Source organism: Schistocerca gregaria, chromosome 5 (assembly GCF_023897955.1).
Source record: "Schistocerca gregaria isolate iqSchGreg1 chromosome 5, iqSchGreg1.2, whole genome shotgun sequence".
In the NCBI taxonomy this organism is placed as follows: Eukaryota; Metazoa; Arthropoda; class Insecta; order Orthoptera; family Acrididae; genus Schistocerca; species Schistocerca gregaria.
Genome location: NC_064924.1, coordinates 641,927,466 through 641,945,588, shown reverse-complemented (window position 1 = coordinate 641,945,588; position 18,123 = coordinate 641,927,466). Strand labels below are relative to the sequence as shown.

Here is an 18,123-nt window from a genome sequence, read left to right as displayed (position 1 = left end):
ATGGGTTCCGCGACTGCTCACAAAAAACGGAATCGTGTGAAGTGTTGCAAGGATGGTTTGCAGTTGTTCAGGAAGAATCCGCAGGACTTTAAGCGTCGTTTCATCACTGTGAATCAAACATGGATACATTACTCTACTTCTGAGATCAAACAACAATCTAAACAATAGGTTATCAAAGGAGAATCCGCACCAAAAAAGGCGAAGACCATTCCTTCGGCCGGAAAGGTTATGGCGACTGTCTTTTGTGATTCGCAACGGATAATCCCCATCGACTGTCTGGAAAAGAGTGAAACTATTACAGGTGAATGTTATTCATCGTTATTGGACCGTTTGAAAATCGAGCTGGACGAAAAACGTCGACGATTGGACCGCAAAAAAGTCCTTTTCCATCACGACAATGCACCTGCACATACCTCAGCAGTTATGGTCGCAAAATTATTGGAAATAGGATTCCAACTCGTTTCACATCCCCCTATTCTCCCGACTTGGCTCCCGCAGACTACTATCCGTTCCCCAATTGGAATAAAAAACTGGCGGGACACACATTTTACTCAAACGTGGAGGTGATTGCAGCAGTTAATAGCTATTTTGCAGATTTGACAATTCCTATTATTCGGAAGGGATCAACAGATTAGAACAGATTAGAACAGCGTTGGACGAAGTGTATAAGTCTAAAAGGGGATTCTCGAAAAATAAAAAAGGTTTACCCCAAACACGTAAGTAGTTTTTGTTTTTGCACGGACTTTTCAAACGTCCCTTGTAGATAAAGGCCGGTCGGGGTGGCCGAGCGGTTCTAGGCGCTTCAGTGTGGAACCGCGTGAGCGCTACGGTCGCAGGTTGAAATCCTGCCCCGGCACGGATGTGTGTGACGTCGTTAGGTTAGTTAGGTTTAAGTAGTTCTAAGTTATAGGGGACTGACGACCTCCGATGTTAGGTGCCACAGTGCTCAGAGCCATTTGAACCATTTGTAGATGTAAATAAACTAAATAAATGTGAGTGAGCTACCCCGGTCGGTCATTGACACGCCGTGCCCGCAGAAGAGCGACGACCCGGTGGACCGCGCGCTGTGCAGCCGCAAGCTGTACCCGCCCGGCGGCCGGCCCAACTTCTTCCCCGCCGAGGTGGGCGTGCGCAAGATGGCCACCGAGCTGTTCGCCTTCCACGCCGAGGACGTGCGCGTCGGGCCACTGATCGACCGCTTCTTCTCCGACGACGACAAGTGCGCGCTGGTGTTCATACCGCTGCTCACGCCCGTCGCCACCTACACCGCCGTCCGCAGGAACTCGCCCGTCAAGGAGCTCTTCAACTTCGGGTACCGTGCTCACCTCCTCCGCTAAACACCTGATTATCCACCTGTTGTAAGCTGGCACTAGCTGATTTCCCGACATAGAAAGGGCTAGAGAAAAACCAGTGTACGGCTGTGGGACCCGGAGAGGCACATTCACACCCATAACAGTGAAGGCTTTGCTTGCTCGGTAGCACCGCGGTACCGTTACCGCCAAACACGCAAGGGGCCCCGGGTTCGATTGCCGCAGGGGACTGGGTATTGTGAGCCCTTCATCATATTCATTATCATTGACACACAAGTCGCCGAAATGTCGTCAAGTAAAAAGACTTGCAATACGGCGACCGAACCCCGAAGGGGATATCCCGGCTATTAAATGCCATTCGATCATTTCATTCCATTTGCTTTATCATGTAAGCGTAGAAACGTTGTGGAGTGATTTCAAAGAGATAGTATCGACAGCAATTGAGAGATATATACCACATAAATTAATAAGTGATGGTGCTGATACACCAACTGTATTTAATGTATCCTTTCTGAACACTGTTAGAGCGTTTGAAATCATTTCGGCTGAACTTATTTCCGGCTTTAGCCAGCTCTCTGTACCTACAACTACACTCCTGGAAATGGAAAAAAGAACACATTGACACCGGTGTGTCAGACCCACCATACTTGCTCCGGACACTGCGAGAGGGCTGTACAAGTAATGATCACACGCACGGCACAGCGGACACACCAGGAACCGCGGAGTTGGCCGTCGAATGGCGCTAGCTGCGCAGCATTTGTGCACCGCCGCCGTCAGTGTCAGCCAGTTTGCCGTGGCATACGGAGCTCCATCGCAGTCTTTAACACTGGTAGCATGCCGCGACAGCGTGGACGTGAACCGTATGTGCAGTTGACGGACTTTGAGCGAGGGCGTATAGTGGGCATGCGGGAGGCCGGGTGGACGTACCGCCGAATTGCTCAACACGTGGCGCGTGAGGTCTCCACAGTACATCGATGTTGTCGCCAGTGGTCGGCGGAAGGTGCACGTGCCCGTCGACCTGGGACCGGACCGCAGCGACGCACGGATGCACGCCAAGACCGTAGGATCCTACGCAGTGCCGTAGGGGACCGCACCGCCACTTCCCAGCAAATTAGGGACACTGTTGCTCCTGGGGTATCGGCGAGGACCATTCGCAACCGTCTCCATGAAGCTGGGCTACGGTCCCGCACACCGTTAGGCCGTCTTCCGCTCACGCCCCAACATCGTGCAGCCCGCCTCCAGTGGTGTCGCGACAGGCGTGAATGGAGGGACGAATGGAGACGTGTCGTCTTCAGCGATGAGAGTCGCTTCTGCCTTGGTGCCAATGATGGTCATATGCGTGTTTGGCGCCGTGCAGGTGAGCGCCACAATCAGGACTGCATACGACCGAGGCACACAGGGCCAACACCCGGCATCATGGTGTGGGGAGCGATCTCCTACACTGGCCGTACACCTCCGGTGATCGTCGAGAGGACACTGAATAGTGCACGGTACATCCAAACCGTCATCGAACCCATCGTTCTACTATTCCTAGACCGGCAAGGGAACTTGCTGTTCCAACAGGACAATGCACGTCCGCATGTATCCCGTGCCACCCAACGTGCTCTAGAAGGTGTAAGTCAACTACTCTGGCCAGCAAGATCTCCGGATCTGTCCCCCATTGAGCATGTTTGGGACTGGATGAAGCGTCGTCTCACGCGGTCTGCACGTCCAGCACGAACGCTGGCCCAACTGAGGCGCCAGGTGGAAATCGCATGGCAAGCCGTTCCACAGGACTACATCCAGCATCTCTACGATCGTCTCCATGGGAGAATAGCAGCCTGCATTGCTGCGAAAGGTGGATATACACTGAACTAGTGCCGACATTGTGCATGCTCTGTTTCCTGTGTCTATGTGCCTGTGGTTCTGTCAGTGTGATCATGTGATGTATCTGACCCCAGGAATGTGTCAATAAAGTTTCCCCTTCCTGGGACAATGAATTCACGGTGTTCTTATTTCAATTTCCAGGAGTGTATTTGGAAATTATGTAGAAAAATAAAGATATGTCTTTAAGGTCTCATTATCTTTTTTTTTCCTTTCACACACAACTCTGACCAAAGTTGATAGGAGAAACTTATTTCCCAACTCCCCCATGTAAACAAACGGTGTACTCGCCTTATTAGCTGCAGGAAATCGAGGTGTTCGCTCACTGACAGTGCCAATGTTGTGAGAAAGACGGTCCCCACACCATAGTCTGATGCATTGGAAGCCAAGGTGAGAGACTTGGTGGGGTCATAAGGGACAAGGCAACCTGGCATCGGGAAAGAAGTTTCAGATGGTGGAACGCCCTATCACAAGCCGGCGACCAGTCCCAGGGAACATTCTTACAGAGGAGGCAGTGAAGTGGTTGTGCCAGAGCCGTGGCATGTGGGATGAAATGGCGGTACTAATTGAGTTGATCCAGGACTGACTGGAACTGGGAGATGTCCTGGGGTGGCAGCTGCTGAATAGCCTCGACGTACTGGGGCATCGGACGAATGCCATTAGGGCTCAAAACATGGCTGAGGTAGGTCACCTGAGGAACAAAAAAAGACATTTCTCCTTGTTGCATCATAAGCCAGCACTCTGAAGAATCTGGAAGAGGTGTCGAAGGTTCCAGGCCAAGTCCGGCGTGGAGATGCCAGCGCCTAAGATCTCATCAAGGTAGTTAGCCGTCCCCAGAAATTCCCCTGTTCAATGTTTCCAAATATTGCTGGAAGATGGCTGGGGCACTGGCGACCCCAAACGGGAATCAATTGTAACAGAGGAGCCCAAAGGGGGTATTGATTAGCAATATAGTTTTCGATGACTCATCCAAAGGCAACTGGAGGTAGGCATCCTGCAGGTCAATTTTGGCAAACACCTTGCCACCAGCCAACTGGGACAGGATGTCATCAATCTTGGGATACAAATCAATAACAGACTGAGCGTTGACACTGGCCTTAAAATCACCACAAATGTGAAGAGGTCCGTTTGGCTTCTCAAGGACCACGATGGGCGTAGCCCAACGACTATGGTGGACAGGGGTCAGGGTGCCCTCAGCCTCCAGGCGATGATGCTCCACCTGTAGATTGTCACAGAGAGCAGAAGGTACCGAGCGTGTCTTGTGAAACTTTGGGATAGCTGAGGGGAGGAGTTCAATATGGGCTTTGAACCCAGAGACCCCGGCGAAGTGGCAGAGAAAACGTCTGGGAAATCATCCAGCAGCTGCTGCAACTGATTGTCTACCGACAATGACTGGACGGTCGGCACCGAGTCATGTATCTCAAGGCTCAGTATGGGAAAAAGATGCATTCCTAATAAATTGGTGGCCGTGGGGGTGGCGAGGACCGAAACCCAGGCTGTGGCATCGTCAGTGGGGTACTGGACTCGAACCAAGAACCACCCCTGTAGTCAGATATCATCGTTGCTGTAGCTCTTCAGAGAAGAATGGAACGGATGAACCGGTGGTGAACACAACTGACAGCGGGAATCCCCATGGATGATTGTTGCGGAGGACATATTCACTTGAAAAGGGAGAGAAGTGCCATTCAGCCACACAGTCAGAGTGATCGCCACCATCGTGTGCAGAGAAAACAAATGCACAAAGTAAATTGGTGGCAGCGGGTCCGTCTCATCCACCACGGAGTCGGAGGTGTCGACGGCAGTGTGGTCTACATCTACATCTACATTCATACTCCGCAAGCCACCTGACGGTGTGTGGCGGAGGGTACCCTGAGTACCTCTATCGGTTCTCCCTTCTATTCCAGTCTCGTATTGTACGTGGCAAGAAGGATTGTCGGTATGCTTCTGTATGGGCTCTAATCTCTCTGATTTTATCCTCATGGTCTCTTCGCGAGATATACGTAGGAGGGAGCAATATACTGCTTGACTCTTCGGTGAAGGTATGTTCTCGAAACTTTAACAAAAGCCCGTACCGAGCTACTGAGCGTCTCTCCTGCAGAGTCTTCCACTGGAGTTTATCTATCATCTCCGTAACGCTTTCGCAATTACTAAATGATCCTGTAACGAAGCGCGCTGCTCTCCGTTGGATCTTCTCTATCTCCTCTATCAACCCTACCTGGTGCGGATCCCACACTGCTGAGCAGTATTCAAGCATTGGGCGAACAAGCGTACTGTAACCTACTTCCTTTGTTGTCGGATTGCATTCCCTTAGGATTCTTCCAATGAATCTCAGTCTGGCATCTGCTTTACCGACGATCAACTTTATATGATCATTCCATTTTAAATCACTCCTAATGAGAACTCCCAGATAATTTATGGAATTAACTGCTTCCAGTTGCTGACCTGCTATTTTGTAGCTAAATGATAAGGGACCTATCTTTCTATGTATTCGCATCACATTACACTTGTCTACATTGAGATTCAATTGCCATTCCGTGCACCATGCGTCAATTCGCTGCAGATCCTCCTGCATTTCAGAACAATTTTCCATTGTTGCAACCTCTCGATACACCACAGCATCATCTGCAAAAAGCCTCAGTGAACTTCCGATGTCATCCACCAGGTCATTTATGTATATTGTGAATAGCAACGGTCCTATGACACTCCCCTGCGGCTCACCTGAAATCACTCTTACTTCGGAAGACTTCTCTCCATTGAGAATGACATGCTGCGTTCTGTTATCTAGGAACTCCTCAATCCAATCACACAATTGATCTGATAGCCCGTATGCTCTTACTTTGTTCATTAAACGACTGTGGGGAACTGTGTCAAACGCCTTGCGGAAGTCAAGAAACACGGCATCTACCTGTGAACCCGTGTCTAAGGCCCTCTGAGTCTCGTGGACGAATAGCGCGAGCTGGGTTTCACACGACCGTCTTTTTCGAAACCCATGCTGATTCCTACAGAGTAGATTTCTAGTCTCCAGAAAAGACATTATACTCGAACATAATACGTGTTCCAAAATTCTACAACTGATCGACGTTAGAGATATAGGTCTATAGTTCTGCACATCTTTTCGACGTCCCTTCTTGAAAACGGGGATGACCTGTGCCCTTTTCCAATCCTTTGGAACGCTTCGCTCTTCTAGAGACCTACGGTACACCGCTGCAAAAAGGGGGGCGAGTTCCTTCGCGTACTCTGTGTAAAATCGAACTGGTATTCCATCAGGACCAGCGGCCTTTTCTCTTTTGAGCGATTTTAATTGTTTCTCTATCCCTCTGTCGTCTACTTCGATATCTACCATTTTGTCAACTGTGCGACAATCTAGAGAAGGAACTACAGTGCAGTCTTCCTCTGTGAAACAGCTTTGGAAGAAGACATTTAGTAATTCGGCCTTTAGTCTGTCATCCTCTGTTTCAGTACCATTTTGGTCACAGAGTGTCTGGACATTTTGTTTTGATCCACCTACCGCTTTGACATAGGACCAAAATTTCTTAGGTTTTTCTGCAAAGTCAGTACATAGAACTTTACTTTCGAATTCATTGAAAGCCTCTCGCATAGGCCTCCTCACACTGCATTTCGCTTCGCGTAATTTTTGTTTGTCTGCAAGGCTTTGGCTACGTTTATGTTTGCTGTGAAGTTCCCTTTGCTTCCGCAGCAGTTTTCTAACTCGGTTGTTGTACCACGGTGGCTCTTTCCCATCTCTTACGATCCTGCTTGGCACATACTCATCTAACGCATATGGTCCATGGCCATCAACGAAGACAACCGACAGACCTTGGCTCCGCGACCCTGCTTTCCGCGGACGGAACAGGTCACCCTCTGGAAGTGGCAATCTGACTGTGGCGGCTGCAGTGATGGGAACTGGCGATGCAGGGGGAGGGCGGCGAAGACCTGCGGCAGGGACTGCAGCATGGAAGCAGAGCGAAAGGACTGCTCACCAGTGCGGATGTGCATAAACAGGTGTCTAAAGAGGAATCTTTCAGCTTCAGAAGATGAGTTCATAAGGTATCATCTGGGACATGGACAAGAATCATATCATAAATGAGTGTCGAACCATAATACTGCTTGCAAAGGGGGTTGCCACAGAGAAAACGACAGTCACGGGAGAGACCTTGCAGCATAGCAATCCATTTCTTGTATGACTGTGTGGGAAGCTTCTGACAACAGAAGAACTTGTGACGAGCCGCCGCCACGTGGACCTGAGGGTGAAAATAATCCAATAGGCTAGAAGTCAATGCCTCGTAGGAGAGAGCATGAGGTTCCGTATAAGGATGCAACTGTTGCACAAGGTGATAAACCTCCGGGCCCACATAGGCGAGGAAAAATGCCCGACGTTGAACGTCGCCAGTGACATCATGAGCAATAAAGTGTTGCTCCAGGTGGGCCATGTAGTTGCCCCAAGGCTCAATGGATTTGTCGAACTTGGGAAATGCACGGAGCCCCGGAAGCAGGGAGGGACCGCTGCACAGGCACCTCCAACTGGAGGAGTGGGCAACGCCTGTAAATGCTGAGTAATGAGCTCGTTCGTTTGTTGCATACGATCCAACAGTGCTATGACTCGCGCTGTGGGTTCATCAAGACCTGGAATACCGGCTGCCATAGCGGACAACAACCGAGCAAACGCGGGAATCTCGTAAACCAACTCGTCACCGCTGAAGTATCTGCGCTAGCAGAATAGAAATTCGGAAAAATAAGTCCGAAAACAATTTATTGAACTCACCAAAATGAAACATTAATACAATATCCAAAAGAACAACAGACTCGATCCCAGCTGCCGATCGACACAAGAGATCGGCCAGCTAGAAGAGGCGTCTGACATCTACATCTACATCACTACTCTGCAATTCACATTTAAGTGCTTGGCAGAGGGTTCATCGAACCACAATCATACTATCTCTCTACTATTCCACTCCCGAACAGCGAGCGGGAAAAACGAACACCTAAACCTTTCTGTTCGAGCTCTGATTTCTCTTATTTTATTTTGATGATCATTCCTACCTATGTAGGTTGGGCTCAACAAAATATTTTCGCATTCGGAAGAGAAAGTTGGTGACTGAAATTTCGTAAAAAGGTCTCGCCGCGACGAAAAACGTCTTTGCTTTAATGACTTCCATCCCAACTCGTGTATCATATCTGCCACACTCTCTCTCCTATAACGCGATGATACAAAACGAGCTGCCCTTTTTTGCACCCTTTCGATGTCCTCCGTCAATCCCACCTGGTAAGGATCCCACACCGCGCAGGACGAACGAGTGTAGTGTAAGCTGTCTCTTTAGTGGACTTGTTGCATCTGCTAAGTGTCCTGCCAATGAAACGCAACCTTTGGCTCGCCTTCCCGACAATATTATTTATGTGGTCCTTCCAACTGAAGTTGTTCGTAATTTTAACACCCAGGTACTTAGTTGAATTGACAGCCTTGAGAATTGTACTATTTATCGAGTAATCGAATTCCAACGGATTTCTTTTGGAACTCATGTGGATCATCTCACACTTTTCGTTATTTAGCGTCAACTGCCACCTGACACACCATACAGCAATCTTTTCTAAATCGCTTTGCAGCTGATACTGGTCTTCGGATGACCTTACTAGACGGTAAATTACAGCATCATCTGCGAACAGTCTAAGAGAACTGCTCAGATTGTCACCCAGGTCATTTATATAGATCAGGAACAGTAGAGGTCCCAGGACGCTTCCCTGGGGAACACCTGATATCACTTCAGTTTTACTCGATGATTTGCCGTCTATTACTACGAACTGCGACCTTCCTGATAGGAAATCACGAATCCAGTCGCACAACTGAGACGATACGCCATAGCTCCGCAGCTTGATTAGAAGTCGCTTGTGAGGAACGGTGTCAAAAGCTTTCCGGAAATCTAGAAATACGGAATCAACTTGAGATCCCCTGTCGATAGCGGCCATTACTTCGTTCGAATAAAGCCGGGACGGCATTTCTGTATCCTACCGAGCGGTGCCTTATAAAGCCCGTTGGTGGATGTATCTGCCGGAACTATTTGCGATCAGGTGCCTGGCGCAGCAAAGTAGTACCTAGGCTAGCTGCGACTCACATGACATCTAGTCCGCATTACATTCCGGTGTCCGAATGCTTTATAGTGGAGGATTGGCGTAAATATTCTGCGTGTTTTACCGGATCTTGAAACAAGATATGAGTGGGAGAGGCTAATCGGATATGAAAAGCGAAGCAGAGGACATGACTCTTATTTGTTTATTAGTAAATGTTTACACCTTTCAGGCTTAAGGAGTACAGTTGAGACCACTGAGTAACGTGTCTGTCTTCCGGCGTAACATCAAGCGCCGGCACATCGGCCTGGAACGTAACAGCAGAGAGGGCTGTGAGACTAGGACGGCACCACAACAGATACGAAGAGAAAATAAGCACTCGGCCGCTCGAGAAGAGCAGCACTAGAAGACGAGTTGTGATAGAAACTCTATAGCAGTGATTTACGAACACGTGTAATTTGCTTGCATGGAAATTGTATACATGTAAAGACATTGATTATGTGTATGTCGTCATTTGCTTGAGACCCATCTTTGTAGGAGCGCAAAGTTAAGTATTGTCAATTTAACTTATTGTCAAAAACTCCATTTATAAGATTTGCTTGAACTGTTGTCTACCTATCCGAGAAAACAGCTTCCTAAGCACTCTATATTAGACAAGTGGGCAGGATCCCACAGTCTGATTGTGTCAGTAAGACTCTGCATCCTTTGGAAACAGCACTTGGTCGTCTTCCTCAGGCGGTGGTGAATCCCATTTGGGTGGTGCAGAAACACAGTGTGTGCAGCACCAACCGAATTAAGAGTGTCAAGCAACGAATGTAGGGCGTGGATCTTCTACACCTACAAACCTACCCTACAAACTACTGTGAATTGCGTGGTGGAGAGTACTCAGCATTGTACTAAATGTACAGACCCGTTTCGAATGCATGAAGAACGACAGTTTAAATGCATTTCTCCGTGTGTGCTGTAATTAGTCAAATTTTGTCTTCACAATCCTTACGGGAGCGATACTTTGGGGCTAAGGAATATGTCTAGATACTTCACTTAATACTGGTTCTTAAAATTGTAAGTAATCTTTTATTGGATACTTTACGTCTATCTTCAAGAGACTGCCAACTCTAGCTTTTCAACATTTCAGTGACTCTCTCTTGTGTCAAGCAACCTTTCACCATTCGTGTCTCTTCTCTTTTCTATGTACTCAGATACTTCCTGTCAATCCTATTTATTATGGTTCCCACAAACTTGAGGAATATTCTAAGATGAGATGCAGAAGTGTCTTGTAAGCAATCACCTAGGTAGAGCGGTTGCACTTCCCTAGCATTCTAACAATAGACGGAGGTCTGCCACCTGCGTTACCTACAACCGACCATATGTAATCATTCCAATTAATATGCCTACAAAGTGTTACACCTAGGTATTCGTATGGGTTGGCTGATGCTACGAGGACTATTCGGGGAGTAAGGTCCGATCGCTCGCGAAACGGAAACCACAGTGAAAATCCGACGAAGTTTTGCATAGATGTGTTGGACAGTGTCTCTAAAACGCCCATCGATCGCGCCACGTCACTCTTTCAAGTTCTGAGCGCACAGTGAGCGCTGAAATATGCACACCCACCATACAGCCTGGACATGGCTTCCTCAGATTTTCATCACTGCTCACATGAACCGTAGCTATGGAGACAACATTTCGTCACTGACAACATGCTGCAGATCAGCGTAGAGATTTGTGAGAAAGCGGAGCCGGCTGCCTTCTATGAGGAGGGTATCGGAAAGTTGATAGGATGCTAGGACAAATGTATCAAGCCGAGCGGCAGCTATGTCGACAAATAGCTGGAAAGCATAGCTAACTGTTGCAAATAAAACATTTCTGATTTTTACTTTGGTTTCCATTTAGCGACCGATCGGACCTTATTTTCCGAATAGCCCTCGTAACTGCGAATCACTGACGTTGCAGGCATAGGGTACTATGCCTTTTTCGTTTTGTGAAATTAATATTTAACATTTCTGTACGTTTAAAACAAGTTGCCAGTTTTTCCAGCACTTTGGATGTACATCAATGCGGAAAGTTGAAAATTTGTGCCTGACCGGGATTCGAACCGGTTCTCCAGCTCACTAGGCAGCTACACTGACCACTAAGCCATCACCACACAGTACTGACCGCACTGCAATGACTACCGTAGCACGCCTCCCGTCAGAAAGAACATAACACATACATATGTTATCAAGATCTAACTGCTTATTTCTGCAGATTTTTCATCTAGTACTTCACTATCTAAGTCAGCAAGTCTTCGTATCAAACACATAGGGGTGGTAGATCATGTTATCGTCAAAAACTTTTATTACAGACAAAATGTTTGGTGACGCTTCCCGGAGACACTTCATGACAACGCTAAGCGTCCCCTTGAGGCGGCAGAGCATAGACACTCTGCAGCGTGCGGGTGCAATGTGTGTTGCCTACAAACCAGTTATCCGCCTCACATCAGAGGCAAAAGGTCAAGTTCCTGATTCTGTCTCCACTTAGAAACACTCATTCGTAAGGTTTTCTTTTAAAAATTACTCTGTCACTTTGCTGGGGTAGAAAGTAGGCAGACGCGGCACACCTGGTTAGTAAACCCTGCTAGTTCGGTGTAACCTCGTCGTCCTAGGGCCGGCGAACTGAACAAAAAGACGCCTACTGTCACCGAGAAGCGTCAATGAACGTTTGTCTGCAATAAAAGCTTTCACCATGACGTGATCTATCATGCGTAGACGTTTGCTGCATAGCGTTTGAAACACCTTGTAGATAAGTATATTACCTGTGTAAAGCCTGAGGTTCATATTGTCCGCAAGTTCGTTAACAACGACAGGAATCTCAATACACTTTCGTGGTGGCTTAAAGTTACTTCCATAAGGGACAGTCAAATAAAAACGAGAGAGATGGGAAAAAGTAAGTAAACTGTTTATTTTTTCAAAAATTATCGCCGTAACAATACATTTACTCCACTGTTGACCCCAAATTAGGTGGGTAAGTTACGTTCTACCAACAGATGCTGTTTCAAAGCACCATCCATTTAGGATCTCTCGAAAACGCGTCCCTACTGGTAGGACTGGGCATAGCAAAATGACATGAAACGTCCTACTGGTATTGGTGCTTAAAGAATTTTCATATTATACCTTGTGTGTTAGGAAAGGCTATGGCACAATGAATATTCGTCAAAAACACTTCGTTCGTGGTTCGATTTGTTATAATTAACTAATAGTTAATAACGTATTGGCGATTAAAGCCTTCAGAAGGCCGTAATATGAGGTACACGGCCGAATGTCACATGAGTTCAGTGTAGCGTAGTGGATAGGAAAGTTATGAAGGAATGTAGAGCGGGCTTGCGTCTCGCTGCATCCACAATTTTTTATTCGCCTTTCCATTTTTTAAAATTTTGTGGGACATCCTTACTAATTTAACAGAAATACTTTCTGCAATATTTATACTATATAAATAGAACTGGGCTCTCTCTCAAGGGAGAATATAGTCGACTCTGAACTAACAGCTGATTTCCTTAATGACTGCACCTGGAACTTTCCTTTTTACGTTACAAAATGTTATAATGAAGTTTTCCTTTACGAGGGGTTGCTCAAAGGAAACGCCTCGGAATTTCTTATGTGAAAACTCTTAAAGGCTTTTAAAATAAAACAAACATTGTTAACATTCTACAACTTTATCCTTTATGTCTTCCCAGCAAAGCCACCCTGGCGACGACACACATTTCCCAGTTGGTTGATACCGTCACTGTAGAATGTTTGACTCTGTTGACAGAGCCACAACCTCAGAGTATTGGGACAACAGCGCTACCACCCTACATCTACATCTACGTGATTACTCTGCTATTCACAATAAAGTGCCTGGCAGAGGGTTCAATGAACCACCTTCATGCTGTCTCTCTACTGTTCCACTCTCGAACGGCAGGCGGGAAAAACGAGCACTTAAATTTTTTCGTGCGAGCCCTGATTTCTCTTATTTTATCGTCATGATCATTTCTCCCTACGTAGGTGGGTGCCATCAGAATATTTTCGCAATAGGAGGAGAAAACTGGTGATTGAAATTTCATGAGAAGATCCCGTCTCGACAAAAAACGCCTTTGTTTGATGCTCTCCAATTCACGTATAATGTCTATGGTACTATCTCCACTATTTCGCGATAATACAAAACGAGCTGCCCTTCTTTGAACTTTTTTAATATCGTCCGTCAGTCCCACCTCATACGGATCCCACACCGCAGAGCAATACTCCAGAATAGGGCGGACAAGTGTAGTGTAAGCAGTCTCTCTGGTAGATCTGTTGCACCTCCTAAGTGTGCTGCCAATGAACCGCAGTCTTTGGTTTGCCCTACCTACATTATTATCTATGTGATCGTTCCAACTTAGGTTATTTGTAATTGTAATCCCTAAGTATTTAGTTTGTGTGACTTATCGCCTAATTGAAATTTAGCGGATTCCTTTTAGTACTCATGTGAATAACTTCACACGTTTCTGCGTTGAGTCAGTTACCACTTTTCGCACCACACAGATACCTTATATACAGCATTTTGCAATTCATTGAGGTCATCTGATGACTTTACAGGACGGTAAATGACAGCATCATCTGCAAATAATCTAAGACGAGTACTCAGATAGTCTCCTATGTCGGCAATATGAACTCCTGGAAAAGGAAAAAAGAACACATTGACACCGGTGTGTCAGACCCACCATACTTGCTCCGGACACTGCGAGAGGGCTGTACAAGCAATGATCACACGCACGGCACAGCGGACACACCAGGAACCGCGGTGTTGGCCGTCGAATGGTGCTAGCTGCGCAGCATTTGTGCACCGCCGCCGTCAGTGTCAGCCAGTTTGCCGTGGCATACGGAGCTCCATCGCAGTCTTTAACACTGGTAGCATGCCGCGACAGCGTGGACGTGAACCGTATGTGCAGTTGACGGACTTTGAGCGAGGGCGTATAGTGCGCATGCGGGAGGCCGGGTGGACGTACCGCCGAATTGCTCAACACGTGGGGCGTGAGGTCTCCACAGTACATCGATGTTGTCGCCAGTGGTCGGCGGAAGGTGCACGTGCCCGTCGACCTGGGACCGGACCGCAGCGACGCACGGATGTACGCCAAGACCGTAGGATCCTACGCAGTTCCGTAGGGGACCGCACCGCCACTTCCCAGCAAATTAAGGACACTGTTGCTCCTGGGGTATCGGCGAGGACCATTCGCAACCGTCTCCATGAAGCTGGGCTACGGTCCCGCACACCGTTAGGCCGTCTTCCGCTCACGCCCCAACATCGTGCAGCCCGCCTCCAGTGGTGTCGCGACAGGCGTGACTGGAGGGACGAATGGAGACGTGTCGTCTTCAGCGATGAGAGTCGCTTCTGCCTTGGTGCCAATGATGGTCGTATGCGAGTTTGGCGCCGTGCAGGTGAGCGCCACAATCAGGACTGCATACGACCGAGGCACACAGCGCCAACACCCAGCATCATGGTGTGGGGAGCGATCTCCTACACTGGCCGTACACCTCTGGTGATCGTCGAGGGGACACTGAATAGTGCACGGTACATCCAAACCGTCATCGAACCATTCCTAGACCGGCAAGGGAACTTGCTGTTCCAACAGGACAATGCACGTCCGCATGTATCCCGTGCCACCCAACGTGCTCTAGAAGGTGTAAGTCAACTACCCTGGCCAGCAAGATCTCCGGATCTGTCCCCCATTGAGCATGTTTGGGACTGGATGAAGCGTCGTCTCACGCGGTCTGCACGTCCAGCACGAACGCTGGTCCAACTGAGGCGTCAGGTGGAAATGGCATGGCAAGCCGTTCCACAGGACTACATCCAGCATCTCTACGATCGTCTCCATGGATGAATAGCAGCCTGCATTGCTGCGAAAGGTGGATATACACTGTACTAGTGCCGACATTGTGCATGCCCTGTTGCCTGTGTCTATGTGCCTGTGGTTCTGTCAGTGTGATCATGTGATGTATCTGACCCCAGGAATGTGTCAATAAAGTTTCCCCTTCCTGGGACAATGAATTCACGGTGTTCTTATTTCAATTTCCAGGAGTGTAGATCAGGAACCATAGAGGGCCTGTAACACCCAAAAGTACCGTTATCCAAGATGGCGGTTATTTATATTATGCAAAGAAAATCGCGGGAAGATAGTTTACTTGGGCTACCTCCACTAACCTAAGTCGCCCGATGCCACCTCCTCCTAAGGATTCGTTGGAAAAAAGGACTTGTCTTTATTATTTAACCAATTTCACGGAGGTGTGTACAGCTCTGGGTCCAGAGGATGGTACCCTGACGTCAGGTGATGACGCAGTAATCCAAGATGGTGGGATGAAATGGCGGGAAAACAACTCTGGACGCAACTTTTTATTTTGCAGGCAGTGTCTTCACCACGAGATCTAGATTCCAACTCACCTAGTGCACAATACTGCCACTAGAGGCTGCCGTCATCCATCCTGTGACATAATCCAAGATGGGGGGGGGGGGGGGGAAATGCCTTCATGGGAAAATGTTTGCGGTCATTTACGGAATCATGGTCGTACCTAGGCGTGGATATCCTAGTGCACAATACTGCCACCAGAGGGTGCCGTCATCCATCCTGTGACATAATCCAAGATGGTGGGGGAAATGCCTTCATGGGAAAATGTTTGCCTTCACCTACAGAATCATGGTCGTACCTAGGCGTGGATCTCTTCGTCCGAAGCAAATCAACAGTATCGTCCTTCAAAAGTATGGAAATCGCAGGGAGAGAGATCTGAACTGCTTAGGGGATGTTTAAAGAGCTTCCCAGTGAAATTTCAGCAGCGTAGTCGAAATAACAGACGCGACATCTCCGGGAAAGTCTTGATGACTTGTTTCTTTATCTGGAAGGACCCGCTGCTCGTCGACTTTCTGGAACGCGGCGCCGCAATTAACATACAGTGCTACGTGGACACTTTGCAAAAACTGAAGCGCGCCATAAATTCAAAACGCCCGGGAATCTTAATCGACGGCATCAGTCTGCTGCAGGATAATGCGCGCCCACATGTTTCGCAGGGAAGCCCTTAAACTTCCTCCATACTGTCCTATATCTCCCATTCGTGGCTGTCGATTTGCTTCGGAGGAAGAGTTCGACGCCTGGATACAATCATGGTTACGTAGGCAACCGCAAACATATTTACCTGGAGGCACTGATCGTATGTCACAGTAGATTAAATGTATATACTTGTTTTGTAAATAAGAATGCCTTTTCCTGCTGCTAGTTACTTTATTTATCCCATACACGTTCCGCCTTCTCCTGTTGTAAGGCACCATCAGTGGGATCTATAACGTTACAGTTTTGTTAGGTTTAGATTATCAAACAGTTCGCGATTTTTTTTTTTTGTAAAAAAGTAATTGCTTACAATTTGCTGATGTGCGTTTCCTCACAGCTGGTCTGGAGGTCGCACTTCCACTTTTATCACTGCCATATAATCACATCTTTGTATTCTCGCTTTCCACACACTGTTCACCATGTTTTTCACTCTTTTTTGTGGTGGACTATTGTTCTTTTGTCATTGTAATAGTTGTATCGAGTGACAAAAGAACAATATTCCACCACAAAAAAGAGTGAGAAACATGGTGAACAGTGTGTGAAAGGCGAAACACGAAAATGTGATTATATGGCAGTGATAAAAGTGGAAGTGCGACCTCCAGACCAGATGTCAGGAAACGCACATCAGCAAATCGTAAGCAATTACTTTTTTTTTACAAAAAAATCGCGAAGTGAACTGTTTAATAATCTAAAGCTAACAAAACTATATCGTTACAGATCTCACTGATGGCGCCTTAGAACAGGAGAAGGCGAAACGCGTATGGGATAAATAAAGTAACTAGAAGCAGGAAAAGGCAGTTTTCTTTACAAAACAAGTATTTATATTCTTGCTGCGGAGGATGGCCACACAAACAAACTTGTGATTAAATGTATTAACAGTTATAGCAATTACTTTTAAAATAGTAAACATTTTACTTACTTTTTCTATGTTTCACCTTCTCATTCACCTGTTGATCACTCTCCGTCAGCGATAATATGCTGCATACCGCCTGCCAAGGAATCCTCAGCCCAGTAATAGATTATTTTTGACACCCTAGGAGTCAACGTTTTCGCTTGAAGATGGAGAGATGACTTCAGCGACACGACTGATGCCTCCCGAGTATCATTTTCGTTCACAGATCTTTCCTTCGTGTACTATTACGGAGAGGGGTGTGTGATTTACTGGCGGTATCTAATGCTAGTTTATATGAGTGTGCGGAGTTTGTTCTTTCCGGCATGTCCGAAAGGACAGACACGTGTTCTGTCAGACATGTCTGAAAGAACAGGCACCACATAGAATCCACAGCTGTGATACAATGATGTAAATTGAAGGTGGAGGGGGCAAAAAGAAAAGGAAAGGAGCTATTGATGTCAGCTGCATCGGGACTCTATGTGGAATCAGCAGCTACGACTGAAAACGTGTGCTGACTGGGTCTCCAGCTTAAGAGGCAGTTGCGTTAACCACTGCGCTATCCGGACACTGTGTTTGTCAGAACTGCCCAGACTATCTCAGCACGCCTCCCGGCCGCCACACATTCCCACGTGGCGTCAGCTATGCTCAGTCTCCGGCCATGTCCTCCATGCTCGCTACTTTGGGATACCGACAGAAGGTCGATAGTAGCTGGGCATCTGCGCTGAAGGTGGTGGATTCATTGCCCATCGAGGCGAGTCAGTTATATGAATGCGCGATGTCTGTTCTTTCGGACGTGCACAGTTAAGTTCGACCTCCTGTGGGAATCTCAAACTAGCGAGCACGGAGGATGTCGATGGGGACCGTGGATAGCTAGCACCATATGGTAATGTGTGTCAACTGGAAAGTGTGCC

The 18,123-nt window shown here is 47.5% G+C and overlaps 1 protein-coding gene across 1 annotated transcript in view; it reads left to right on the top strand.

The window, feature by feature from the left end:
• LOC126273430 (glutamate receptor ionotropic, delta-1-like) overlaps positions 1 to 18,123 on the top strand; it is a 104,565-nt gene that overhangs the window by 63,504 nt on the left and 22,938 nt on the right. Inside the window, exon 6 of the mRNA XM_049976983.1 lies at positions 1,038 to 1,312. Within this exon, the coding sequence (XP_049832940.1) occupies positions 1,038 to 1,312 (275 nt within the window). The remainder of the gene's footprint in view (positions 1 to 1,037; positions 1,313 to 18,123) is intronic.